This window comes from Athene noctua, chromosome 2 (genome assembly GCF_965140245.1).
Source record: "Athene noctua chromosome 2, bAthNoc1.hap1.1, whole genome shotgun sequence".
In the NCBI taxonomy this organism is placed as follows: Eukaryota; Metazoa; Chordata; class Aves; order Strigiformes; family Strigidae; genus Athene; species Athene noctua.
Window position 1 is genome coordinate 141,379,450 of NC_134038.1, and position 26,413 is coordinate 141,405,862.

The following is a 26,413-nucleotide window of genomic DNA, read 5'->3' on the forward strand; positions in this document are numbered from 1 at the left end:
AAAGTTTCCATTAGGGCACTGCCACTAAAACAATGTTACAATAAGCAGAAAAACTATGTTTGTATAAATGCATATAAGGTATGCACATATATAGCCTAGATCCTTTTGCTGGCAGATCATCGCAGACCTTCAGAGAGTTAATTGAGATTTGTCACGCTTCTCTGAGGCAGATAATATCTGAAAAATACCGCAATGGCAGGTACTTCAGAGATGTGCTAGATGTGCTGCAGTAAGTCAGTTGATCATGCTTTGCTTCTGCCTCCCCTTACCTCCTGCTTTGTCTTCTTGAATGATAACCCTAAAAAGAAAGAGCTGTCTCTTTACAAGTTGTTTGCTCACATCACAGTTAAGCCAAGAATCAGGCAGGCCTTATTTTTAGACAACTAGCAAAAGCAATACAGATCCTCACCAGTTATATCTCTTTTGGTTTTAAATACACGCATGCCTCATTTGCTTTCCAAAGCTACTTTAGGCATACATAAGGCATACATAAAGCATACACAGGGCTCCATAAGGCATACAAACTTTCCAAAACTGGCTAAATTTCATTACTGAAAGTGACTTGGGAGTGTACTGACGAGTTTTCCAAGTTTTCAGGTAGGTACCTAGGAAAATTATGAAGTGCTCCAAAGAGGGTGCCTCACTTTCACTAATTTCAAGCAAAACTGTTTTTCAGGACTATGCTAACTCTACGTTGCTACTTTGGGTATTTACATGCCTCAGGAAGTCTTCTTTATAAGTTTTTACGATGAGTAAAACTGGCACTGTTATCTCAAAGCAGGCCTTCATTTAAGGATATATTGCCCAAGATGTCCCTTGTCTCTGGTTAAAGTTTATGGTGCTACTTGGAAACAACAGAGAAGGGGATAAGGGAGGAATAAGCCTACTCACCTTTTATACAGTAAATCCTTGATCTCTTCTTTGTCCTGCTACTTGCAACACAGTTGCAAATTTGAAGTATTTTCTGGGTTTGATCTGCACTGTTCTGCACTATTAATGCCATCTTGTAAAGAAAAAGGCCTCAACTCATGTAAAATTGCATCAGAGAGCTTGTGTGAAGTGCATTTCATGCTCAATCAGGTTCTCATTATGCAGAGACTTTTCCTCATTTTGAATTGGCTCGGGTCATTACATTTTTCTTTTCAATGAGACATTACGTGGGCATGCAGGAGCTTCTTTGGACTCTGCAGAAATGAGATGTGAAAATATCCACCCTTGTCAGCATATATGCATAGACAACGCAGGATGAACCATGCTGGCTTTTAAGAAGGCCTGTGAAGGCTGTGGACAAGCGACCTGCATACAGAATCTGTACTTTGATGTCTTGACAGCAAATTTTTAATAGGCAAGTATTGACTTGCCTTCCTTCTTTTTCATCAACTACAGTACAGGCTTTGGTTCAGCTGTTGAGCTGAACTACTCATGAGACAAAAATAGTCCAAACAGCTGATTAAGCTTTCTCTCTCAAATACCTGCAAGTCATGCAATGAATTTCCTCTCCTTTCCCAAATCATAGCTTTCAGCACCTTCATGAAAATCAAGTGCGTGTCAGTTCCTATGGAGAATCTGTTGGAGAGATCTGAATGCAAAAGAGGGAAGGATCCTTTAGGTTCAGACTATGCTGTTCTGTAGATTAAATACAGAGTCCCAACTCCAGTCCCATAGGGCTCCTCCTGCTTAGAGAAGACATGCACCAATGTCAAGGAGTCTACAGAAAGATGACATACAGGATGACAGCCTCTACACCAATGCTGTTTTTCAAAAGAAAAGAAACTGCACTGAGTTACTGTTAAAAAGACAGGAAAATCCAGCAGAGGACAATGTCAGCAATGAAAAATTAGTTAGTCATCTGATAGTCTTTCTGATAACTTTTTGCTCAAAATTGAAGGAAATACAATAGCATGAGCAGTCCCCCCTGTGGTGAAATATGTACAACTCTATATCCATGCCAGCGTTGCAGTGAAGCTGTGAATCTTCATGCAGCATGTGAATTCTCCATGCAGCAATCCCCACACTCCTGCACAGAGGTGCTAGTAAGATATATGTGGCATTGCAGAGCTGTTCAACATCTGAGCTGCACACATCCACAGATGGAAAGCATAGTGTTACACATACATTTGCACAGAGGTGGCTTGGGCTAGGCAGCCTTGGTTTGTCTTTTCTCCTTGCAAAGCACAGATAACATATCTGTGCTAGAAGATGAAGACGTGTCCGTGAGTAGGGGCACTAATGGACTTCTGTCCTGAAAGCAAAGAACAGTTTTTCTGTGACAGAGCTACTCTTTGCCGAGAGCTAATGGTAGAAGCAAACCCTAGTCATATAAGGACCTTGAAAACAAGGGAAGACCAGATTACTTCTGGTTTCAGCCTCTTTGTGCTCCCCCGATGGCATGAGTGAAGCCACTGCTGCCCAGCTGGGGAATTGCCAAGGCCAGGGGCAGTCTCAGCTGTTGCCAGGAGAGCTGGCTCCAAAACCAGATGTGCTCCACCCTGGCAGAGAAGTTGTGTGTGGAGATGTGGAACTTCACCCATGCTGTACTTAGTAACAGCAAGTGTCTGGTCCATGAGGGACCATGACCGATCAAGGGACCATGGCTGTCTCTACTCTGCAGTGCAAGAGCGCTCTCAGGATTGAACTCAAATGCCAAAATCTTGCTGGGATAACAGTTATGAGATTCAGCAACATTACCTGGAGGAAAACCTTGAGCACATCTTGCATTTTCCAGCAGGCCTGACTGATTTTCCCATCAGGGCTCACTTGTCTCCAGCTTGGCCAATCCTTGGCAGTCTTTGTTTGCTCCAGCCACAGTCTATCTATTCTTCTATTTACATTATATGACCCATGTCAGGGAACAGACCAGCCTGGGCTCCTTCCTAGAAGTGCCTCTGTTCTCTGTCAAGTATAGGCAGCATTTGTAGCAGCTTGACTTTAGCAAGCCATCTCTCCAGGCTGCTCCAGGATTCAGCCTACTCCTCAAGTATAGCAAGAATCAGAATCACTCACCTGTTGGTTGGCCTGAGGCAGCCAGCAAGGCAGAATCGTGTGAAGGGGTGGGTTCCTGCAGGCTGGAAGCTTGTCTGGCAGCATGGAGGTCATTGGTAATCAAAACAAAATCTGGGTTCGTATTTGGGAAACACACCTCCACCTCCGGTGTGATGCACACCAAGTACAACGTGCCAGAGAACTGTAGTTACTGTAGCTTAGGGGACTGCTCATACATCACCACTTAAATCATGATTATGCTTTTCAAAAAAGCAATTGCCACTAATTCTTATACTCTAATGGATAGCCACATGGAAAAAAATCACTTAAAGAGTCACATAAGGGGTGTTTAAAGGCACTGGCAATCACAGCTCCACTGTAGTTGCATTGTACTTGCTGTGGAAACAGTTACTATTCTGAATGAAAGTAAAATTTGTTACTGAAAAACATCTACCAATGCTTGATGTGAGGCAGGACTAAGATTAAGATGCATATATTATTTTCTTCTGGGAAGTAAACAACTACTTTTTTTTTCTTTTTTTTTTTCTTTTTTTCTCTTTTAGGGTTACCTTGCATGAAAAGGAGAATTTTATGAATGCTGAAAACCTGGGAATAGTGTTTGGGCCTACTTTAATGAGACCTCCAGAGGACAGTACCCTTGCTACGCTGAATGACATGCGGTACCAGAAGTTAATTGTGCAGATTTTAATAGAAAATGAAGATGTTCTCTTTTAGACAAAAAGAGGCATGTCTTCAAAGCCATTTGTTTTAAAATAATTAGTTTGGAGGAAAAACAACATTTCTTTAAATTTTTTTAAACATAAAGGAAAAGTTCCTTGACTGCACTTCAATTTCTGCAAAGTTGCAGATGGATGCCAAAATGTTTAGGGAAAGCCTATGTCTCATAGACATACGCCTCTTTGTAGAAGGGAAAAAAAGGTCAGAAAAAATCCTCTTACCTTGTATCTTTTGCCTTGCCTCAGATGTATATTTGTTTTGAGAAGTTGCAAACAATTTTATTGTTAACTTATTAAGAAACACAAAACATATTTTAATATGGCTAGAGAAGCAAAAAGGTACTTAATCAGTGTTACTTGTATACACCTATACATTTCCCTTTCCATGAGACATAATTATATATGTCAATTGTGAAACAAAACCTATATTATAAAGATATTTTTACTTTACCTAGCTGAAAGAATGGCATTTTATTTTAGCAAACTGTAAGTCAATGCGGTGCATTGATTATTTTCCACGTGATTCTTTCCTGCATTTTTGCTATGATATATTGAAAACAATTACCACTAATGCAGTATTATCCTGACATACCTCTTTCATTGCAAGTGTTATAAAGGAGAATTCTTTTCTTATGTGTATTCCAGCTTTCCTTAGGTTTCTTTGCATTTAGGCATTAGTATCCTAAGAATGTACACTTTTAGTCATTTGCTATTTCCCAAAACATATAGTATTTTCTCTTCTTTTTGGTTTTTTTTTGTTTTTTTTTTTTTATTACTCCCATGTAAAATAATGGTATTGAGAATTTGTATTGAGAATTTTTCAAAAGTTCTGGTGGTAGTATCAGTTTCACATGCCAGATTTTTCTTGGATTACAGTAATATGTAAGTTAAGTGATGCTGGGACACTGGATATTTTCTGGCCTTGTTGAAAAGTTAGCACTTTTTTGGGTTAATTATGAAGGATTTGGTTTTTCTGTAAAAATCGAGTTATGTTCTGTCATGTTTCTGTATTTATAAACGTACAGTAAATCTGCTAAAAATGTAGGTATTTATCTTGAATGTGTTTCCTGATGGTTTGTTAAAAAAAAAAAAAAAAAAAAAAAGAAAGAATGTGTAGGAAATGTGGGAGTGGTAATTTAATTATTACCAAGTTTTAATATTTTTCTCCCCTCACAAACATTGACCTACAGAGTTCATAGTCTAACTGCAACTTATTCCTAATGTTAAAACTGTTTCTCAGCATGAGATGTTTCTGCAAGCATAGAAAATCAATATACTTTACTACCAAACTCAATTTTCAATACAGAAAAAATTCTAATGATCCCTCATCTTGATTGTTTGTATCATATGCTTGGTAACTCAGTGATGCAGTTTCCTGAATTATTTCAGGGAGCACACGTTTCTATTCAAATTGAAAAATACGTGTAACTATGATAATGAAAGGAGATGGAGGGTATGACTGTAAATTTGTTGTCTTCTAGAGAAGTAACTAAGGGCTAGATAGATTAACCCAGATTGCAGAGCAAATGCTAAATAGTCTGAGTTCCCAATACTTCCATAGATCCTCCTGCCTTGTACAGGACTACTTGTTGTAGATTATGTACTACTTAATACTGTCATAAAAATGATCTGGAAATGGTTTTATTTTGTGAAGTGAAATATGCTTTGTAATTTATGATAGTGTAAATGGAAGGAAAAATCCCATTAAATGTGTTAAAGAGTTCTGGTGTCTGTCACTCCGACCACATGGCAAGCGGCCAAATGAAAATCAATCGCTAATTACCATCCTGACACTGCTGGAAATTTTCCTACTTGGAAAACTTAGAACAGTTTTACTGAATTCAGCAGTTTCAGATTGGCACTTGGATGCCCACACTACCACAGCCTACTATGCACACATTTATTTTCTGCAGCTACCCTGAACCACCTCTGTGTAGAACTTCAAGCAAGCAACAAATCGCAGTATCAATCCAGTCAATATCCAAGAATCAGTGCCATTGGAGCACTTTTCCACTCCCTTAAACACAGACATTTGACTAACAATGATTTTCTTTATTTTTTCTGGTCAGTTCAGTAATGAGTTATATTTTTAGGGCAGAAACGGTATTTTAGTATCATTTTTTGTTATTTTTGTAGGAGGACAAGCAAGCCATTCTGCTTCTGCTTTTCCTTTTCCCTCTACCATAAGCATACTGGTAGTTCTGACATGTCTCACAGTCTGGGGTCTTGAATACATGTCCCATCCCAAGGATTTGATGACAGTACAAAGCAGTGTGTTTAGAAATACCCACGCTTAGTGTCTTTGGAGAGCAAAAGTTTCTAATCTGTTGGACAGAAGGAGAAGTATGAATCCACGTCTTAAACCACAAATATTTAGTGAATTGTTCATGTTCATCTTGGCTAACTGATTAACCAATGTCCAACATCCTCAGGGGCACACTGACCATGGAGGCAAAAGGTTCCTGTCCCCTCCATACCTCATTAGTGCCACCTTGTGCTGCTCATGCTTCATCTCTTATGTCAGACTTAGTGTGACCGTCACCACTGCACGTGGGAATGAGCAGCACCTCCGAGATCTGATTGTCACTCTTCCAGATTCACCATTCAAGGAAGTAAAGGGGCAACAGACTCTGCAAAACTGACTGCTAAAACAGAAGAAAAAAGCATATTTATCTTTAATGGAAGCCTATACTCCAGTACACAGAAAAAAAAGATGGGTCTGACTGGATTATACCAAATCCTTCCCTTTGCTTCAAAGCATTCAGCAAGAGTGTGATGAGTTATCTCACATGAAGCACTACTAGAGAGTAGTTAAGAGTCATTTGAAAGATGCTTCAGGAGGCTGTGTTTGAGCTGATGTCACGTCCCTGCCAGGTCATTTCATCTCAAGTGGAATGCAGCTCTGATCCTCTGGAAGCAGGTAAGATGCCTATGTCTGACTGCACTGGGGCCTCTGCAGCCAGATGTTCAGCCAGAACCTTGTTCCCCTCCAACTACTGGCAAAGGCCTTTGGTGGAGTGCTCCGGGTGCAGCAGCAGTCCCCTACTGCAGGCATCCGCCCGTGATTTCCATCTGCTATTCAGCTAGCCCCATCTCCTGGTGTGAGGGGTGCAACTCCGTACCCCCTTACAGCTGGTTCTTGAGCTGCAGGGGTGAGATGACTTGCCTTCCATAAAGCAGAAGTGTCTTAGCCACGACTAGTAAAACATTACATGATGTTAATGCTTTGTAAGGTGGCTGCTTTCCTAAGTGCTGTGGACCAGCTGAAATCTCTTTTTTATACCTCTTGTGAGCCTCATTGCTGTCATGTTTAAGTATTTTGAGCCTGCCAGGGCAACTGAACAAAGGACTTGTTTCCTGACAACACCACGCTGGAGACAAGGCAGCATGTACTGTATCTGACTCCAAAGCACACGTGTACTGAAAAGGCAGCTGGCAGACAAGACCAAACAGGGAACTGTTTCCTCAACTGAGACACCGACTGGGGACTTCTCTACTCAGAGACCAGTTGTGAAACTTAAATTATCTCTCTCCTGCTGTCAAATACCATTGGAATTGGACAAAGGATGTAGAAGTTACTGAAGAAGGAAAATAATTTGAAAAAAAAAAAGAAAGAAACAAAGAGCATAAGTTCAGATACTCTTTCCTCAGGAGAATTTTTTTAAAATGAAGTTAGAAAGGAGACAAAGCTTGTAAACCAAAATGTCTTGTTAATATTTTTTTTTTGTCTTTGCTCTCAACTCACCACTCCGCGAGCTGATGTCAGTTTAAGCTACAGAACGGGTATAACAGAGCACAAAACTGGGTGAATTGGTGCCACATTAATTTTATTTCTAAGTAAGAGGTAAGACTACACTTTCCTATACACTTCACAGTCTCAAAGCTCACACAGCATTTGAGCTTACTAAGGAGACAGGGCTGCAGGGGCAGTTGACGTGAGACTCTGAGAAGGAATGTATCAGGTTTGGGATCTCTTCTGAAACAAGGTGCTTGAAAGACCTGAGCTGTGTGTTACTGTCAAATTTAGGATACAGGAGGGAGGAGGGATTGTGGGTGTAGTATTGGGCAAAACTCCCAGTAAGACCTCGGAGAGGTGCCGGCTGTGCTTGGGGTAACAAATAGGTGGGCTGAAGGAAGGCTTAAAGTCACACTGCAAGGAGCTGAAAGTCAAAGGTGGGTACTGAGAGCAGTTTGCAGAGCACGTGGAGCAACTGTATCTTTTATGATAAGCTCAATCACTGCACAGTGCAGATCTGTACAGATGAGACACTGGGAGATGATTAACTGTGTTTGCATAGGGCCCTGCCTGGACTCACACTGTTTTCCTAACCCAGCTCTACTGCGGCTCTCTCCCCCTCCCTCCCACTTGGAGATGGAGACAGCCAACAGCCTCTTCTGCTCTGCCTTCAGCTGCGTTAAGACCCAGACTGGGAGTCCAGGGAGTCGTTAAAGGTTTTGTGATCCCCTCAGGTTAAATTAAGGTGAAGCAACACCAAATGACTGGTTAAAATGTTTTACTTGCGGTAGAAACAACTTGAACTTGGAAAAGGTATAGTAAACAATGAGGCCTCTTATTGATAGTCTATAAGAAAGAAAAGAAAGGAAAGAAAAGGAGGGGAGAGACAATAGGGCTGGTGGTTGGACTCGATGATCCCAAGGGTCTTTTCCAACCTGAATGATTCTGTGATTCTGTGAAAGAGAGTCAAAGAATTTGGATCACCACCCCAGGTTCCAGCATTGTCTCAGATCCAGTAACCTTGGGTGGTGGGTGCACAACCAGTGAAGTTTTCTGTCACCTTTTTTAAGTTCATCTTATCAGCTGATTTGCATAGGTGGGTTTTCCATAAACTCATTAGCATGAGAGACGAGGAAAGGTGGAGCACGGGTTCTGCGCATGCGCTTGAGGGGGGAATGCGGTGCATTAACCCTTTCAATTGAATCAGCGTTCACAATATCCCCCTGCCACCTTTGCCTTTCCCCGGTTACCATCATTTTTCACTGACTTCCTGCTTCTCAGGCAACCATCCAGCCTTTGGCTCCTTCCAGGGCAGATGCTGCCTGCTTATCAGTCCTCTAGCTCTTCTTCAAGGGCATAGTCACCAGCAAGCCCTGCATCATTTATACAAAGTATCAAACTTACATAACAGAGCCAATGTTTAGCGTCCTCCTTAGAGTGCAGACAACAGTTGGATGAATGTTTGAGGCATTAACTCCTTCAGTTCCTCACAAGCTGCTGCCAGTATCACACTCCCCCACGCAGGGTACAGGCAGGGCAAAGGCAGCCTGCTCCCCTGATCCTGCTAATGGCTGGTGAGGTGCTGCCCTGCTGTCTGGGAAGAGCCCAGAGAGGCCAGAAAGGAGTTGGGGTTGGAAGGAGGGATCACAGAAGGATCCACAAATGAGGACTTCTCCAGCTGTTCACGCTCCCGAAAGCGGCAGCAGCCGGAGAGGCTACGACATTTTCCCTCGCTGCTGCGCTCCCCCTGAATCTTGCTCAAAGGGCACAAGCCACAGCAGCCTGTCTGGCCTCCTTCTTGTTTCTTTATTGACAAGTACAGAGTCAGGTTCTGCAGCAAAGGGAGGAAGATTCGAGTGCCAAGAGACGAGACTCCTCCTGCCAATAACCAGGAACTGATGGAACTGATGAAAACTCTGAGTAGGAAGGCAATTCACAAACACTTAGGCAAGGATAAGAATGCCATCTAACTGGATCTTCAAAGCAGAATTGTATTGCTAGATCCCCTACAGCTATCTAAAGGGAATGAAGAGACTATAGGGCTCATGGAGATTGAGAGCATCAATACGTTTTATGTTCTTTAACTGTAGAGATTAATTCCTTGATTAAAGCAAAGATCATGGTTAAGATTCAGAAATCTGAACCTTAGGGAACTATGATTATTGCTGAATGCTCTAGGGCTTGCAGATTTAGGACATCAATGGGTCTTACATGGGAGACATACTTTACATTATCTTTCTCTGAAGGCACAGTATTCTGGATATAATTATGCTGATGCTACAGCTAGAGCCAGGACTGGGAGTTCAAAGCCTGAAGGACCTGGATTACTGCAGGGTGCTGTAAGGACTGCAGTTAGGAAGAAAGCTCATGTCAACTGGAGTCAGTGCTTTATAAGCTACAATAGAAATGAGCTGCAGGTTGTAAGTAGAGAAACTGTCAGCATTCAGTTTACAGTACACTTGGGGATGGCAGGAACCAAGCTTACCACTGGAAGCTACCTTCACTGCAGGGCCTGATGAGATGGGGGTCAAAGTATTCTCGCTGGTCTTGAAACTGTGAGTTACTACAAAGATGAAGGCTAGAATGAGGAGTGGGGTTAGCTGTAGGGTTTGGAACTGTAGATCTTGAAGAACAAAATTGCTGATGGCAATATTTGAAGATACCTTATTTTCTGGTCTACTATAGGTCAGGTATGAGTATGACCAATGTGCATGAAGATCCGTATTATTTACCACATGGTGCTGCCCAAGAAATTAGGAGACTGGGGTCCACAGGTATTCATAACAAGGTAACAGTTAGGGTTAGGTTAGGAATCTAAATTTTGGGGAACTGGTATTGTTACTGCATGCTGCAGAGTATTAGGAATAGGGCTGATGTCAACAAGGGATAGTTATTTGTAGTACATTTTTTGTTGTTATAGACATGAGCCTTACAGTTATAATTGAGGTAGGTCTTAGGGACAGACTTTGGAAATCTAAAACCTAAAGAACTGAGTTGTTCTTGAAGTTGTAAAAACTGCAGCATGCTGGTATCAACAATGATCAACTCTTTACTCAGGGTGTGAGTTCTCTGGTTAGGAGCATGGATATTGGATGAACTAATTTTTTTGCAAGGCCTGCAGAGCTAGGAAGGGTACTGGTGTCAACAGTCACAAATATCTGCATTCTTCTCTTCTGCTATAGGAACAGGATCTTAAGTTTTATCTTCAGATAATATAATGGTGAGAGAGAAGATGAGGTTTAGAATTCAGGATTCAAAGAATCAGATGGAGTTTGTTGCTGGATATACAAACATAAGAAAAGGGCTGGTGTTAGGGGCCTACACTCTTCTGTTTGTTTCTGCTGTGGGTATTAATTCATGGGATACAAGAAAGAGCTGGCAGCTGGCTGGGAAATGAAAGTTTGAGGAGCTGTGTTTCTGGTCTGTTTTGATGAAGTTTTGGGCCTTCCTTATGGTTATTGTCAAGGTAAAGTTTCAGAATCTGTTGTGTTCTGAGACAGATTTTTTCCCAGTGAATGAGGATGAGCACTAGCACTAAGCTAACATCTTGCATTCCACTATAGAACTAGTTCCCTTCGTAGAGATACTGTTAGCGCCATGTAAATAAAGATATTGTCTGCGCTAGCACTGGAGGTAAGATTAGAAAAGTTATGACTACATCTGTATCAGTCAATAAAATGGGGTCAAGGACCTCTTCCCTGCCAAGTGGCACAATCTTGCCCTATCCAGATTACACTGTACTTAACTGAGGTCCTCTCAGGAGCCCATGGTGTTGCCTTTAAGAGTTGTTTTTTCCTAGAGGCACTCAATCAAAAATTGAGACCTAGCACCTGTAATAATGCAAGGGCTGTGTTGCAGCCCATCAAACTGGTGTTTTCATAAACCGAAGCTGAGATGGTCCAATGCACGTCCCTAGACTGTTACATGAGAGTGGTTGTGTACTGAAGTGTTTGAGAGTGCAAAATGTTGCAATAAAGCTGGAGGACTATGGAAGGTGACAAACTGGTGTATTTTCATCAATTCTGCCTAAGGGGAGTAATCCTTTGCTCTTGCTGCCTCAAAACCATGTCTGACCAGTGGATATTTACTGACATAGGCCAAAATCATGACACAGAGTTGCCACTAACAATAGGGCAGATTGACCAGGTGCAGGGTTCAAACTCATTCCCTGGCTCTATGGTTTTTTTGGCGGGACAGATATTGCCTGGGTGTGGATGCTGCAGTCCCACAGCCTTAAGCAGCAGCCTGGTGTCAACAGGGAAAGTGTTCTTCCCCTTTATAAAATGGTTGGAGTCCTTCCTGTGGTTATGGTAAAGGCTCAGGATTGAGATGCTGCTAGCACTTGGAAATCTAAAGCTAGAAGAACTGAAGTTACTGCTGGCTTCTTGTGAGTAGACAGCCTGATGAGGATGGGAGCCAGTTCTTTGTGTGTTTTTTTCCTGTACACAGAGGTCCCTTGGTTTAAATTAAGATGACATTTAAGCTTAGAGATCTAGGAGTTTCAAGATTTTAATGCTGAATGATAAAAGACCCACTTGTGCCACCGGATATCAGTGTTGCAGTTTTTTCTTCTAAGGGCCAATTGCTCAGTTGTATGTCAGCTCAGAGTTAGAGCTTATGAATCAAAACTTGAAGAATCAAACGTGCTGTTGAATATTGCTGGGCATATTGACCTAAGAAGAGTTCTGCTCTTTATAGGTGCCAGTGCCATATGTTCTTTTCTACAGGAGGCTTAAACAGGTCCTTAGCCTTAAGGTTAGCATTTGAGAATCCCGTTTCAAAAGGCCAGAATATTTGCTGGATGGTCTGGAGCTCCAGGGTAAATAAGAGATCTGATAGCAATATTCACTAGTGCCCTTTATGTTTCTGAGGTCACCACTGGATCCCCTTGGTATAATTATAACTGCATTTAATATGAGGGTTAATTTTGCTGTTATGTTTCAGAAATCAAAGGGTTCCAGAGCACAGCTGGACACTGCGTAGTCCATGGTGCCAGGAAGGCTCATGTCTGCAGTGGACGGTGCCTCTCTTATCGTGCGAGTAGAGATGGGTCCCCTCAACACAATTAGGTAAGGGTGTGGTTTGGTAATCTAAGGATTGCAGAGCCCAGTTTCAACTTGAATACAGTAGCGTCTGCAAAGTTTGAAAAAAGGACAGTGGGAAGTGCAACAAACACCTTTTTTTTCCCCCTTTTTTTTCCTGATAGTAACAGTTTAGGTGTTGCAAGTAAGATTAGTTTGAGAGCTAACATTAGTCTTTGGGAATCTAAATCTTGAGAATACCATGGTATTTCTGAATTTTGGAGAGCCTGCAGCATTACGAAGAGACCTGATGTCAGTATGGTCCAACCTTACACAAAAGGAGCATGTTAGAATATAGGAGAAAAGGCCCTACAGTTTTATTTTGCACTGTACCGGGGCATCTGCTGAAAGCCTACACTAGTCACCCTAGTTGGGACTACAAAACCCCACTAATTTTTATCATTTCCTCCTGCAAAGACAGAATTTAACAGCAGCAGCCTTATTAAATGAATATAGTATCTAACTTCCATGCATTGAAAGAGTCAATGGGTTGGTTTACTTTCCTTTTTATATCAGCGCTGTAAATATATGCATACGGAAGGAATGCAACAAGTACAGCTGCAGTAAAAAAGGGGCAGAACATTTTCACTGTCAGAGTTGTTTTTATATAAACACTAACCTCAGTGACACTCTTGTGAAACAGCATGTTGTGACTGATTGGTAGCAGTGACTTTCAAATGCAGAGCAGGTTTTGCTGTCCTCCTGCGCCACCACATACACGTGCAGGCAACCCTCCCACTCTCTCGACTCTTAGAAAGCCCTGCGACCTGCCTCTCTCTTTTCAGTAGACCCTGCTTTTAGTAGCGTCAGAAAGGACAAATCTCTTTCATTATATGATTTCCTGAAACAGGTTCAACTGGGAAAAGCATGCTGATTTGATGTAAGTGGCATGTGAGTGAAGATAATAATCAAAATAATATAAACAGGTAATATAGTGGCAAATGTTTTGTATATGCCTATAACCAGAATGAAGGTTACAAATGTCAACCAGTAATATTTTTGTGAAAAGGGCTTTTAAAAATAATAATAATAACCTTTATTTCTCCATAAATACCCTTTTTCCCAGGCATGAGGAGAGATGCTGCTGTTCTCCTTCTCTATAGGTACAAATGAGTAACAAAGCGGTAGGTTCTACGGACTAGGGGAAACTTGACCCTATGGCCTGTTGCTGTCCTTGGCTCAAGAGATCTTGATACCCTTGTGCGGTGCATCTTAGAAAATGCTAATTGCTTACTTGTTAGGAGGGAATGTAAAGGCCATCTTTTCTCATGGTTTTATTTCATAGAAGAGATTTTTTGCTGCTGGTTTTAGTTAGTATGACAGATGGTCTATAGTACTTTCAAGTGTGTGTGCATGCATGCTTCCCATTCCAAAAGCCTTTGGGTTTGAAGGGAACAATCTACAGAGTAATGTAAGTGCCCACCCCAGGCTCCTGTCCCTCAGTAACCTGCATTCACCAGATTCCATACGTGTTGTTTTTATGGGAAGGTGCAAGCAGCAGAAGCTGATCTGCAAAAGAAGATGAGGTTGAAATACCACTGGTTTCACAAACTCCTCCACACGATCACAGGCATCCTTCAGTAACTGACTGTGCACTTGACAGGAGGGCTGTTAGGGATCAAACATGGCATGACAAGGCATAGTTCTGCAAAGAGCAAATCACCATTTTTAACACGTAGTGTGGCACATGCAAATCTTTTTTCTCCTTTCTGAGTGAATAAAAGACATTTGCTTGGCCGTATATACATCCATCATCACACAGAAGTTCAAAGTCCCGGTAATATTAGACGGCACAGTCTCTCTTAGTGCGTCAGCTACATTCATTTTCTAAAGATGGGCAGTTACAGACAATTCCATTTTCTTCGCGGCTACCAAAGACTCACCTGCGCGCATCCACCGTGCGCACCAACGAATCGCGCCGCTGCCTCAGCCGCGCACGCTGACGCCACCGCATCCACCGCCGGTAGCCCGGGATTCCGTGACGCGCACTAAACCCCCTCCTCCCGGTGTCCCCTCAGGGGTCACCCCTCTTCCCCCCGCACTCCCTTCCGCAGCCCCAACGCCGCCCCCCCCCCCCCCCCCCCGCCAGGTGAGCGGGAGCGGCCCCGCCCCCGGGGCCGAGCCGCCGCACTGGCCGCCACCTGCCGCCGCTCCCGCCGGGCCGCTCCCCGCCGCGGCCATGGAGCCGTAGGGGCGTGCGGCGGTAGGAGCGGCCGCGCTTCCCCGGCGGGAGAAGGAGAGCGCCGGCAGCGCAGGTCAGTGTCGCCTCCCCCGTACCTGTTGCGCCGGGAGCCGGCGGGGGAAGGGAAGGGAAGGAGGGAAGGAGGGAAGGAGGGAGGGGGGAGCGGCGCCCCATCGCAGGAGTCCCCCGGAGGTACGCGGGCTCCCGGCCCCGTCCCGGGGGAGGCAGCAGCCCCAGGGTACTGGGCCTCGGGGTCCCCTTCAGGGGCGGGCGAGCGCAGGGCGCGGGTCCGGCAGCTCCGGGGCTTTATTTACCTTTCCCTCTCCCCGCCAGCCGCGCACGGGAAGGCGGGTGGCGCTTCGGAGCCGGTCACCGGGGCTCGGCCAGGGCAAAGCGCGAAATCCTGCCGCCCCGCCACCCCCTCCCCGGCTGCCTGTGCGCGACCTGTCCCTCCCTGCTCGGCAGCTGCCGGGGAGCCGCGCAGAGCACCCCAGGAGCGCTGCCCGCCTCCCCCGTGCTGGCGAAGAGGGCTCCCCGCCGCCCTCAGCGGCACCGGCCCGAGCGGCGGAGGGGCCCCGGCGGGCGGGGCGGCGGCGAGCCCGGCTGCCAGCCCGCCCTCGCTGTCTCCCCCCCCACCTCCTCCCCACAGCAGGAGCCCGAGATGGCGGACAGCGCCGCGGCCACCGCCGCCCCCCGCGCCGGCGTGAAGGGCAGCTCGGCGGGGCCCTGGTGGAAGTCGCTGACCAGCAAGAAGAAGCACAAGGAAGCTGCAGCCGCCCCGCCGCCCCCCGCCGCCGGCGAGGCCCCCGCCGCCCCCCCCAGCCCCGGCGGCCGGGAGGAGCAGCCGCCCCCCTTCGGCAGCGGCGAGGCCGCGGGGGCGGGCGGCGGCAACCGGCGGAGCCTCCGCGTCTCCCACTCGGGCCGCTTCAAGGAGAGGCGGAAGGTGCGCACCTCGCTGCTGGCCGACAGCCCCGAGGTCTTCGACGGCGGCGGCGCCCCTGGCCATACCGCCCAGGGGGGCGAGTAGCCCCGGAGGGTATCGCCCCCCGGAGCCGCGGCCCTGGGAGGAGCCGCCACCGGACGGCTGTCCGGAGCGCCGGCAGGACGGGCGGCCGGAGCCGGCGGTTGCCCCGCGGCGGGGCTGCTTAGCCTTGCTTGGCCCCGTGGGCCACTGGGAGGTGCGCGGTAGCGGCCTCCCCAGCCCTGACCGGACACTGCGGGAAGCCCGGCACCCGCGCCAGACGAGGGGATCCCGTGCCGTGTTCCACGAACGCCGCCAAGACCAAACCCCCCGACGACGGACGATGTGATTGTCCTCACAAAATAACACCAGTAAACACCCCACTCCCTGTCCTGTGGCGAGCGGACTCGAAGGTGCTGTCCGGGGGCCGACGCTGGGGTCCCTGTACCTCGCCAGGAGCCAAGGCGCTGACTTCTCAGGCCTGCGACCCGGCTCCTCCGAGCTCGCCAGGCGACGAGGCGCTTCGCTGCTCTCCTCTCACGCGCTGCCTTATCGAAGGAAGGGGGAAACTAAGTGCTCTTATCTCATTTCGGGGCCGAGGACCTCCGGCGGTGCTGTGTGTGCCCATGCCCTGCGGTTGCAGGCACACCGTGAACCCAGCCTCGTTCCCCTGTGGGGGTCAAAAGAGAGTTATCGTGAGGGACAGGCGCCTGCATTCGCCCGTACCCCACACCACATCGCATTCAAATATGCAAAAGGCAGGACCGTGCTGGTTTTCTCCCTCTTCTGACTGTGTAATGATAAGCAGGTGTTTCAGAGGCTGGTCTCCTGTAGGTCTGTTACAGAGGGAGGCTGGTTGTTGTTGTTGTCTTAGCAATTCACGCTGTTTACACAGGGAACACATGATTTTTGCATAACTGGCATAATGAAGCTCCGGTGAAGAAATTGTGTGATAAAATGTAAATATTCTTCTGGGAGACAAGACCAGCCCTAGAGAGCACAGGCAGGGTTTTACTCTTAATGTAGAACTAGGCTTGGGCACCACTGCAGATGTTCTTTACCGTGTCTGACGCATGTGAAGCAAGGTTAAAGATTCCCAAGATGTCTTTTGATAGCAAGATAATGTGCTTTAACTTGAGCAGCTATCTGCTCCCTCTAACAGCTCCTGGATTTTTGGAAAAATAAACTGTCATCAGAATTGTACTGGTGTTGTGCCTTACAGAGCAAACTTGGCTAAAAACAGTTGGCTATTACACATTTCTTTATAGTAGGTGATGTAGCAACAACTGATTTATTTATTTTAAATGCATTCGCAATATATATTGTTAAAATGGTTTTAGACTTTTTCTAACTATAAGATACTACATAGCGGTGGGGACTGAAAATTGTTTCCTAACAGTCAAGTATTACTCAGTTATGATTTTGTTTGGTTGTAACTAATGATCTAAGGTCAATTAAAAATAAAAAGTGACCTGAAAGGAAACAAGAGCTGAGAGCTGAGTTCCAGTTGAAAATATGGATTAAACCAGTCACTGACAATCACTGAAATTATGCGGTAGTTGCTGAAGAAGTGCCTTATGGGTCGATGTGTGTAATAATATATAATGAACTTTGAAAGCTCCAGTGCAATAAACTCTTGACAACCTAGCTGGCTTAGGTACTCACCGGTCCTTCACCGAGCTACTCCTTCAGACTCTGAAATGCAAGGACAAGGGGACTGTAGCATCAAATTATTTCCATAAAAGCTTTTTTCTACCGAATGCGCAGGCAAAGTTTTTTTAATTTCATTTAGTAAAACCACAAGGTACTGGTTTTGGACTGCCTTTTTATGTTCCTGACTACTTGCTGACCAAGCAGAGAGGTGGGAGGTTGTAGGGGGAGCTCCTTAAAAGTTTCTCCTTGGAGATGCTTTTCTTATGTGGAGCCTCTCCAGTCAAGGGGCATCTGAAATCCCTCTGCTAAGAAGAAACAATAGGAGCAAACCCAGCCCCAGATGAAGGGGTGTGAGAGAGAAGGAGGAAAAATTAAATCTGGGAATGGAGAGATGGATGAAGAACTGTACTTCAGCTACAGTTAGCCTGAGGTGGGGGGATAGGAGGCAGAGGTGACCTTGCTGCCAGGGTTGTCATACTACCTTTGGAAGGCAACATGTTCACATCTATTACAGATAAAAGAATTCTGCCTGTATTGATGTATTCGAGGGCTCAAAGAACTTTTCTTCTATGTGTGTCCCCAAAATGGAAGAACAAGTAAGCAGATACTGCAGTGGTGCATTTCTTTACTCCTGAGTCTGGTTTAGTGTGAACTCTGTGAGGGTCGGATCCTCAGAACTATCCAGAAGCCCAAGTATGCAGACTAGTGTTTTATACTTTTAATGCAAATGCTTTTCTGCCTTACACTGTTACGAAAATTCAGTTTCCCATCTTCTGTACCTCCAAGCTGCCCCTTTCTAGAGTGAACCTCTATTTGCTCTTTGGAAATGTCTCAGGTTTATTAGTTCCAAGTCTTCACCTAGGCACAAGATACCTACCAATTTGAGTTTTATTTGAGAATAAGTCTGGTATGCTGTTCAGATGGCTGCTGTTAAGATTCGATATCAATACTGGTTAATATGTGTCTAAACATTAGCCATGTCTTAATCCTTGTGCATGGTACTTTCAGCTTGGAAATTCTGTCAGAATACAAAGTCAATAAATGCACATAAAATGACTCGCTTGCAGCCATCCTCCATCTTTATCCTGACCTTGAGCTGTGGGAAGGAGACGTAATTCTATCTTCCTGCTCAGTCAAATCCTTGCTTCAATGAATTTGATAGCAGGCACTGAAAAACTAGATCCATGAGAAAACGGGCTGACTGCCTTGTCTCACTTTCCCCACCCTCTGTGCAAGGGCCACGCAGCAGTATCTTAGGTTAGTGCTGCCCTGCGTACCACAGCAAGGAGTGAGACGCCCCATTGGCCATAACTGACTTGTAGTGCAGAAATAGTCCTCTTGTTTCTCAGTCTGAGCATCAGATAATGCTTTAAGTAATCCTTAGACGTGTAAATTAATTAAGCTGATGAAGAAAAAGACAGTGTTTTATGGAGCATCTGAATTTATTTTTTTAACCCTTGAAATGGAGAAAGTTCAACCTTTCTTTTGTATTGGAGAATACTTGTTCAGTTATAACAATAGTGCATTTCTGTGCACTGAATTATTAAAAGGCTGTCAGCATTCTTAATATAGGTATTTTCCTCATCTCCTTTATAATGATCATGCATCACAAAGTAAGTTTAGGAAATAGGACAGCTGAGAAAGTAGTTGCTGTTTGTTTTTAAAAGCAAGCGGTGACATATTGACAAAATACATCGAAATAAGCAGATGAGGTTCAACCTCAGCTACATCAGCTGTAGTGAAATTTTCTTAGTATTATCCCAGATACTACTGAGGATTGCAGGCTTGGGGCAAAAAAATAAATATTTAGTAAACTGAGTGAACTTTTCAGACAAACTCGCTAAGTATATGCCTGCTTATTCCTGCTCTTGCCAAAACTAAAAATAAATCTCTGAGTAGCTGCTTGGTGAATCATTCCCTGCTATTGTAGGCTGGTCAGTCTGGACCTCAACAAAGATTATAGGGAGCACCTGCAGAAAATGATCCTAAATTGGAAACACTGAAAAAAATGCCTTGAAACCCTCAAGGCTTTTAACCTCAGATGTTAAGTCAGGATGTGACTTAAACTGAACTGAAAGAATGGAAAGGGGACCTTACTGGTTTGGGGGGGAAAGGGGTCTTCTCTGTTTTTTTGTGTTTTGTTTTTAAGCTCTGTCTCCACTGTAGTGCAACCAATGATAATTTTAGATTTGAAATATCAAGTCCATTAACAAAATAACCTCATATGAGGGCTAAAATCTGAAGGACAGAACTCCCAGCCTTGGCCTGGCCAGTGCAGCTGAATGCTTCATGTTAAAGCCCATGTTTAATTTAGCTCATTCAAACATCTGATATCTAATTGGAAGAAAACCAGTTTCAACTGCAGGTATAAACTGGAAGCTCATTTTGCTGCCTTTTAGGATCCCCTCTGTCAGAGCAAAAGAAGGAAACCCAAACCTGGTATTTTCTAAGATGTCTTTTAAAAGCTGAGGTGAGAGAGGGTTGGTTATAGAAGATATTTGAGACCATATAATTACACCATTTTGAAAAACAAACCTTTCCCCTTCATCACTAATTTATTGTAAGATGGGAGTCCTGCTGGCTGTGATTTTTCATTTCAGAATAAAACATAAGGGATAAAGTTGCTCAATATTATAAACACCAGAAGTAGTTAAGTAGTTTATCTGTTTTATCCTTAACGACACATCTGAAATTCACAAATAGCTCTAAGGAACAATATTAGGAGACAGTCTTCAACTAAAGCGTATTGATTATCAGCTGCAGCTTACGAATTTGATTTACTGCCCATTTTATCTAGATAAAGCAATATAACATTAGATAATACGTGTTTGGGGGATAGCAAAGAGCTTTCCACAATAGCCTTAAGGCATGATTTTAAATGAAAAATTTACTCTGGTGAGTAATTCTCATCAAGTCTAGACATCATGTTTCATGTGAGTAAAAATGAGTTAGAATGTTTTTTCAGAGTATTACCTGTTACCAGGCTATCGGATGGTTTGGGAAGTGTGAAGTAGGCTTGATTCTCAGACGAAAGCCTGTATGTGCTACATCTTCCCCTGCCTGTTTGCAATGCCTCGGGTCTTTCCCCTGATCCAAAGTTACCATTTTATCATGGTAGTTCCTTTTCCACTATGGAGGTAAAAAACATGATCCTCTGCATTACTGAAAGCAACCATACATAGGTATGTCTGCTGAAGTGAAAAATTAGAGGTACTGTGCATCCTTGAACTTTGGTGGCTCACTGGTTTTTTCTTTTCACCGCTGGCTTTCATCCATTTTGCTTTCCAGGTCTTTATTTTATCCTCAGCCTGTAAATGAACAGATAAACCGTGCACTGCTCTCACAAGAACTCAGTGACGGGACAGTGAGCAGCACTTCAGTGGCCAAGGAAAAAGAAAAACTTACAATAAAACCGTTTGTCCATATGCTTCTGGGCACATTCCCATTCAGTTTTATGAACAGGAGCAGAACTGAGCCTTAGTCTTGGTTCTGGAAATGTCACTACCTGAGAAACAGAAGGAGCCTCATAGTCTGCGCGTCCTTGGTTGTGTTTATCTTGGCATGCACTTTCAGTGACAGAAGTTTCCAAAAATCAGAGTTGGTTTACCTGTCCTGTTTAACATCATAGGTTCGGGACTTGGAACACAGTGTAAACTTAAAAGATAAATTCTGCCAACAGTACTTGATAGAAATGCTGTAGCTCAGACCTCTGCAAGGAGGAGGAGGAGAAAAAACATATTTTCTGGCTTCTCTATTTTGGGGTTCTTTTCTTGACATACCAATGCTATAGCAGTCTGCTTGCTAGACCCTAAAGCAGCTAGAAAAGTAGAATTTATGAAATAGGCAGACATACAGAATATACAAGGCCAGAATTCTGCAATGGTTTTCTCCTGAGGAAGAGACAAACCAACGACTAGACATTACAATGGGCATTCAAAGGTGGTTTAATTCTTCATGCAAGGCCAGGAAGCTATGGTTTGTTCCTGGCTCAGTTCTCAATGAAAGTAGCTATGAAAATGCCTCTAGGTAATATATTAGCTATTGCAGGTGTTAATTAACATCTGCCGAATTGCATCTGAAATGGAAAACGGTGAGAAAGTGAGGAGTGACATTAGAACAGTAAATGTTGCTGACCATGATTGAAAGCAGCTTTGAAAAGATGAGGTCCCATTTTAAATAATCAATTGAAGCACTTAAAATATTACCTCTTGTTCTAGACAGCTATTCTTCCTTAATTAATATGGTTTTATTTTTCTGCTATAATAATAAATGCAGTTGCCTTTATAATGAGTAATTTTTTCACTGTATATTACCTCTCCAGTTTTATTCATGGATATTCTCCTTTTTGTACTGGACAGAAATTTGTCTGGGCTTATCCCCTGCAAAATGTTTCCACAAAATTTGAAGATATTCCTCTGACCTATGTCTAAAACTAAACTCGAATTAGTAATAATACCTTGCAGTTGTGGAGAGCTCTGGAGAAGTCAGCTCACTGCTGAAGACTGATCCTTTCATCTTCCTGGAAAAAAACATGCATCATCCCTCCTTTAAAGAAAATAAATTCAAGATATAGGGCTAAAGTAAGGCTCATAAGTAAGTACCTGAACAGAATAATGCATCTAGTCTGAGACCAGAAATCAGGCTATGGTGAAAATGCCTAAGAAAACCAAAGTGTAATAAGTGGTGGCAAGAGATTCAAATGGGCTTTCTAAAGTTTCAGATCCCTGAGAGGGACCTTTGGATATATGGGAGTTTTAACATCACTTAAACTTACATGTCATTGCACAGCTACCTCCAGGACAGTTACTGATGCTGTGCATTGTAAACTATGGCTGGAACTTTAATGAGAACCACAGAGACAGGCAGAAGTGGAATTGTAGTTGTAGCTGTGGCATTGGCATCCCACTTGTACGCACGGGAAAAAACATTTAGTTATAACCTAAGATGTGTATTTGAACTAGTGTGGTTGCATGAGTATGTGTCTCCCCTCGTGCAGCTGCAGATTTCCAGTGTGGTCAAAGGGTCACGCTGACAAAAGCATTGAGGTGTCTGATTCCGCTTGCTTCAGTGGTGTCTTAGTACCTTTGTGGATCTAAGCTTCAGGAAAAACTCTCAGAAACTATCAGAATTGTACTAAGATGAGGAAGTTATAAAGGTACATTTCTGGTTTATTTACCAAGGTTAATAGAGTTAACAATGCAAAAGATCTGCCTAATAACATGTATTTTTTATTCTGTATTTTCAGCTGTTCGTGCTGAAGCAGTGTAACTCCTTTCTCCCCTCCTCCCTGGTATATTCTTGCTTTCCAGCTGCTATTTGATCTTTCCCAGTCTTGACTCAAAATTATTCCTTACAGAACCTCTCAGTGAGGTAGTTTCAGCTCAGCCTCGTGTAGCATTTCGACAGAGCCATTGTTCTTTTGTCCTCTACCTCTAGATCAGCTTTTACTGCTAAACAGCTTCTTTATAAAGCTCAGCGAAATCTTCTCTCATGCTTTTTGTCTGCGTCGAGAACAAGACTAAAGGTTGAAGATCGTTTTAAATCCTGAGGTGTGTGGAGGCCCCCATCCCTCCCTGTGTTTCGGTGTTAGTTACTGCTTTGGCCTTTACCTGCCAGCCAGGATGGGGCACACACCCATTAAACACAATGCAAACCCATTTAATTAAGAGCTATTCAAGCCCTTTTTTTTTTAAATGTTTGCTTCAACAAATGCCCATGTCAAGCAGCAGTCATATGACACCTTTCTTTCAAGCCCTGCAATCCAGAGGAGACATCAGCAATACAATTTTAACTCACTTTTGGGTCTGAACTGTCACCATAAAGATCCTCAGCTTGTTCCCAAGGCTGGGGAAAGGTCACTTGCCAAGGCTTTGCTGGCCTTTTATGGCATTTGCATGCTCTATAAAGTTTTCTATAAATGATACCAAGAAGTGTCTGCTGTGTGGGGAGAGGCAAAAATGGCGGTGCAAACTAGGCTTCTTGAGACTGGTAACATGCCCAGTGTGTGCTAGCAAATGGGGTATTTTCAGGATGTATGTGAGACCCAGCCTTTGATATCTGCACATACAATGCCACCTGCCAGTATGTGTGAAGGATCTGCATTTAGCCATGGACCTGTGCAAATCAACGCAGGCCATTACATGCAGGAAGCATTTTGAAAATGTTGTCTTCCTGTCTTGCTTGGGGATTGTATCATCGGCTGGAGCGTCCCTGCACGCCCCACGTGACTGCTCAGTGGCACTGTACCTGAGAAGGCTTTGACTCTATGATACCTCTTCTAGAGCACCTTGGTAGTCCCTCCAGAGGAAACAGGGCTTGCTCAACTGGCAAAATGGAAATTATAAGCTACTACTGGAGGAGTTAATGCCACAGGGATCCTGGAGGAGCCTGTCTTAATTATTGTTCTTTGACAAATCAAAGCTAGTTGTGTTTTGGCTTGTGGGAGTCGTGTTGGTGTTTCCTATCGCTGTGACAGATCCCCCACATGCCTTCATCAGGCTTTAAGCAGTGCAGTAATATCATTTGAATATGTTTGACAGATTTGAGAAGGAGCGTCATTCACTAAAGTCTTGACTAAAGGAAGAACTTGTGGAGAAGATCCATTTTTACATGATAAAATAAAGCTAAATTTATGGGGAGGAATCCCCCTGTCTAAGGTCCATATCTGTTCACAAACACACCCATGAAATTCTTGTGAATGAGAGCTGCAGGGTCTTATCTGAAGATGCAGCTGACTATGGGGAACTAGATGCCCTTTCACTCCAGGAGGAAGCGGTGCATGCTCTGAGGGACCTTAAACCTGAGACTCATTATCCTTGCTAATGGATCTGATCCCAACGTGTAGGAAACATGCAGAACTTTTTACTCACATAATTGGTTTAAGAAAGGCACATTGACAGTCCTGTTTTATGCTGATGGCAATGTATCATTGCTGTGCCATTTTGATCAGTCTTGCTTGTAGTGTTTGCTCATTAGGCCAGCTAATTGCTCTCTGCTTTGGACAGCTGCTCTGTTACTCTGTGCTGTTAATCTTCACTCTGAATCTGCCAAGAGGCTATTAAAAATATATCTGAGAATGAAGATGCTTTGCTCTCTCAGGTAGTTAGAGAAACCTGCCCATCCAACAGACTGGGAAGATTTGCAGCCTCAGGTAACTGTCTTGACAGAGGTAGTTTCAGTCCCTGCAGGCATGAGGGAAACATGATTGAGGTAGACACCTTCCTTGGTAAGTGCTTTAAATCTCAGTGATGTTGATGGGGCTCAAAAACTATTAGGCAGATTAGTGAGAAAAGTCCATGGAGAGCTATTAACACAAAGATGGGCTTGTAACCTCCCAATAGGAATTTCTTGACCAGAAAGCCTTGATCTCTTGTCAGAAGTGGGAGAGCATAGCAGAGGAAATATGCCATGTTAGTCTTGTTCAGGAGATGATGAAAGGGAATATTTACTATTAATTACTGTCAGAGATTGCTGTACTAGATGGACATTTGGTTTGACCTGGTGAAAAACTGTCTCTCTTGGTATGAAAACATAAAACCAAGTCCTGTGCACTTCTGTGGAAGAAATGGCGCTGTCACCTCTGCTCAAGAGGAGATTCTGGGCTCTGGAGTGTGCCTTTGTGAAAACGTCCCAGCAGAAAGAGAGAACATGAAAAACTCCTGTCCCCAGGACTTCCACCTCAGCCCAGCACCCGAGCTTTGAGGAGTCCCAGCCTGGAACAGAGTCCAAAAACCAAAGCTCCTTAGTCAATCTGGACTTTGCTAGCAGGCCAAAAGTCATGCATTTTATTTGTGCCAGAGCAAGGACCCTTTACGCAGAAGTACAGAAAGGTCTGTATTTGTCAGTGCTGATTTCTCTGTGGTTCAGACCTAGCAGGTACCTTTTGCTGCTGCTACAACAAGCTGTATTTTTACTATATTTTATTGAAATGCAGCTGTACTTTTGCACATCATGTACTAATTTCTAGGCAGATAATATTTGGTAAATGCTTTTGGATTCCTCTGAATGGGAACTGCATGAGCAGAAGGGATGACCTTTCTGCTCCTAGGGGTGGATGAGTACTTGGAAGGAGTTCCTGTGTCTGCACCAGAAAATGAAGTATCTTTAAAATGTCTTGTCATATTTAGCATTTGAAAAAAAAAACCAAACAAGCCAGCTCCAGGCATGTGCAGTGTGATATGGCATGCTTGTTTTTATAGCAGTTAAACTGTCCAATGTTCAAACAATAAAATATTCACAATTACACAGCAATAGACAATGTCCTTCCTGCTGTAGGGAGGGGCTGATGTGAATAGCTTCTCAATCATATCTTTTGGGAGGAACTTGCATCCTCAGTCTCCTTCCCAACAGAGACACCCAAGCCTGTCAGCTCCAGGGGCTTTCCTTTTGAAGTAGATGACAGGTTTTACACTCCCATACTTTCTAGTGACTCTCCAGATTTTAAACTCACCTACCAGGTGAAGTATTTTTTATATCAGTTGTGGCGTGCCCTGTGTCAATGATGATCTAGATCGCCCTTGTAAAAGTTTAATCATCAAGAAGAGTGGGAATTTTACCTGTACAACTCCAGCTAAGGCTGACCATTGTATAGTCCCTTTTGTGTATACATAAAATTGCTTAACTTTTATAATTTCTTGAGCTGGCACATAGTAGCTTCTTATATTTTATGTTCTTTAGAAACAGCCTCACTCTTATAGAGACTGGCTGTCTTTGTACACCATTGTAACAAGCCCCAGGAAAAAAAAAAAAAAAAAGTAAAAATGCTTCTTTTGTCATAGGTACTTCAGGATCTGTTCAAAAAAAAAAAACATTTCCAAGGTTTTTGTTTGTTTGTTTTTTGGTTTTTGGTTTTTTTTAGGCAACTACAGGTTCCTCTGGAGCAGGGCTATTGCAATTTGCATGACCAGCTTCAGGCAAGGAGGTCAACAGGCTGTACTATAGAGGTCCCCTCTTTTTAGTAACTGTTGAGATATTATGTATGAATTGTGAATCCCAGGCTCAATCTGCTGCTCACACAAGTTTTTTCTCACCCTCTTATCAGTTTGAAAACATGCAGTTTGCAAGCTTTATTTGTTGAGCACT

The 26,413-nt window shown here is 43.8% G+C and overlaps 3 protein-coding genes across 9 annotated transcripts in view; all 3 read left to right on the forward strand.

The window, feature by feature from the left end:
* Positions 1-5,442, forward strand: part of CHN2 (chimerin 2) — a 163,382-nt gene extending 157,940 nt beyond the window's left edge. For all 7 annotated transcript variants that reach the window (XM_074900457.1, XM_074900459.1, XM_074900461.1 and 4 more), the window contains one exon: positions 3,546-5,442. In XM_074900457.1, coding sequence (XP_074756558.1) covers positions 3,546-3,717 — 172 coding nt within the window. In that variant the 3' untranslated portion in view covers positions 3,718-5,442. The remainder of the gene's footprint in view (positions 1-3,545) is intronic.
* Positions 5,443-14,688: 9,246 nt separating this feature from the next.
* Positions 14,689-26,413, forward strand: part of WIPF3 (WAS/WASL interacting protein family member 3) — a 78,771-nt gene continuing 67,046 nt past the window's right edge. The window contains exon 1 of the mRNA XM_074900467.1: positions 14,689-14,791. The gene's annotated coding sequence lies outside the window, so the exon portion shown is untranslated. The remainder of the gene's footprint in view (positions 14,792-26,413) is intronic.
* PRR15 (proline rich 15) lies at positions 15,039-18,332 on the forward strand. Its single transcript, XM_074900470.1, has one exon. The coding sequence runs from the start codon at positions 15,380-15,382 to the stop codon at positions 15,743-15,745; it is 366 nt and encodes a 121-aa protein (XP_074756571.1). The 5' UTR covers positions 15,039-15,379; the 3' UTR covers positions 15,746-18,332.

Excerpts from the sequence above, each read along its gene's own strand:
- PRR15 (XM_074900470.1), top strand. The coding sequence starts at position 15,380 with ATGGCGGACAGCGCCGCGGCCACCGCCGCCCCCCGCGCCGGCGTGAAG.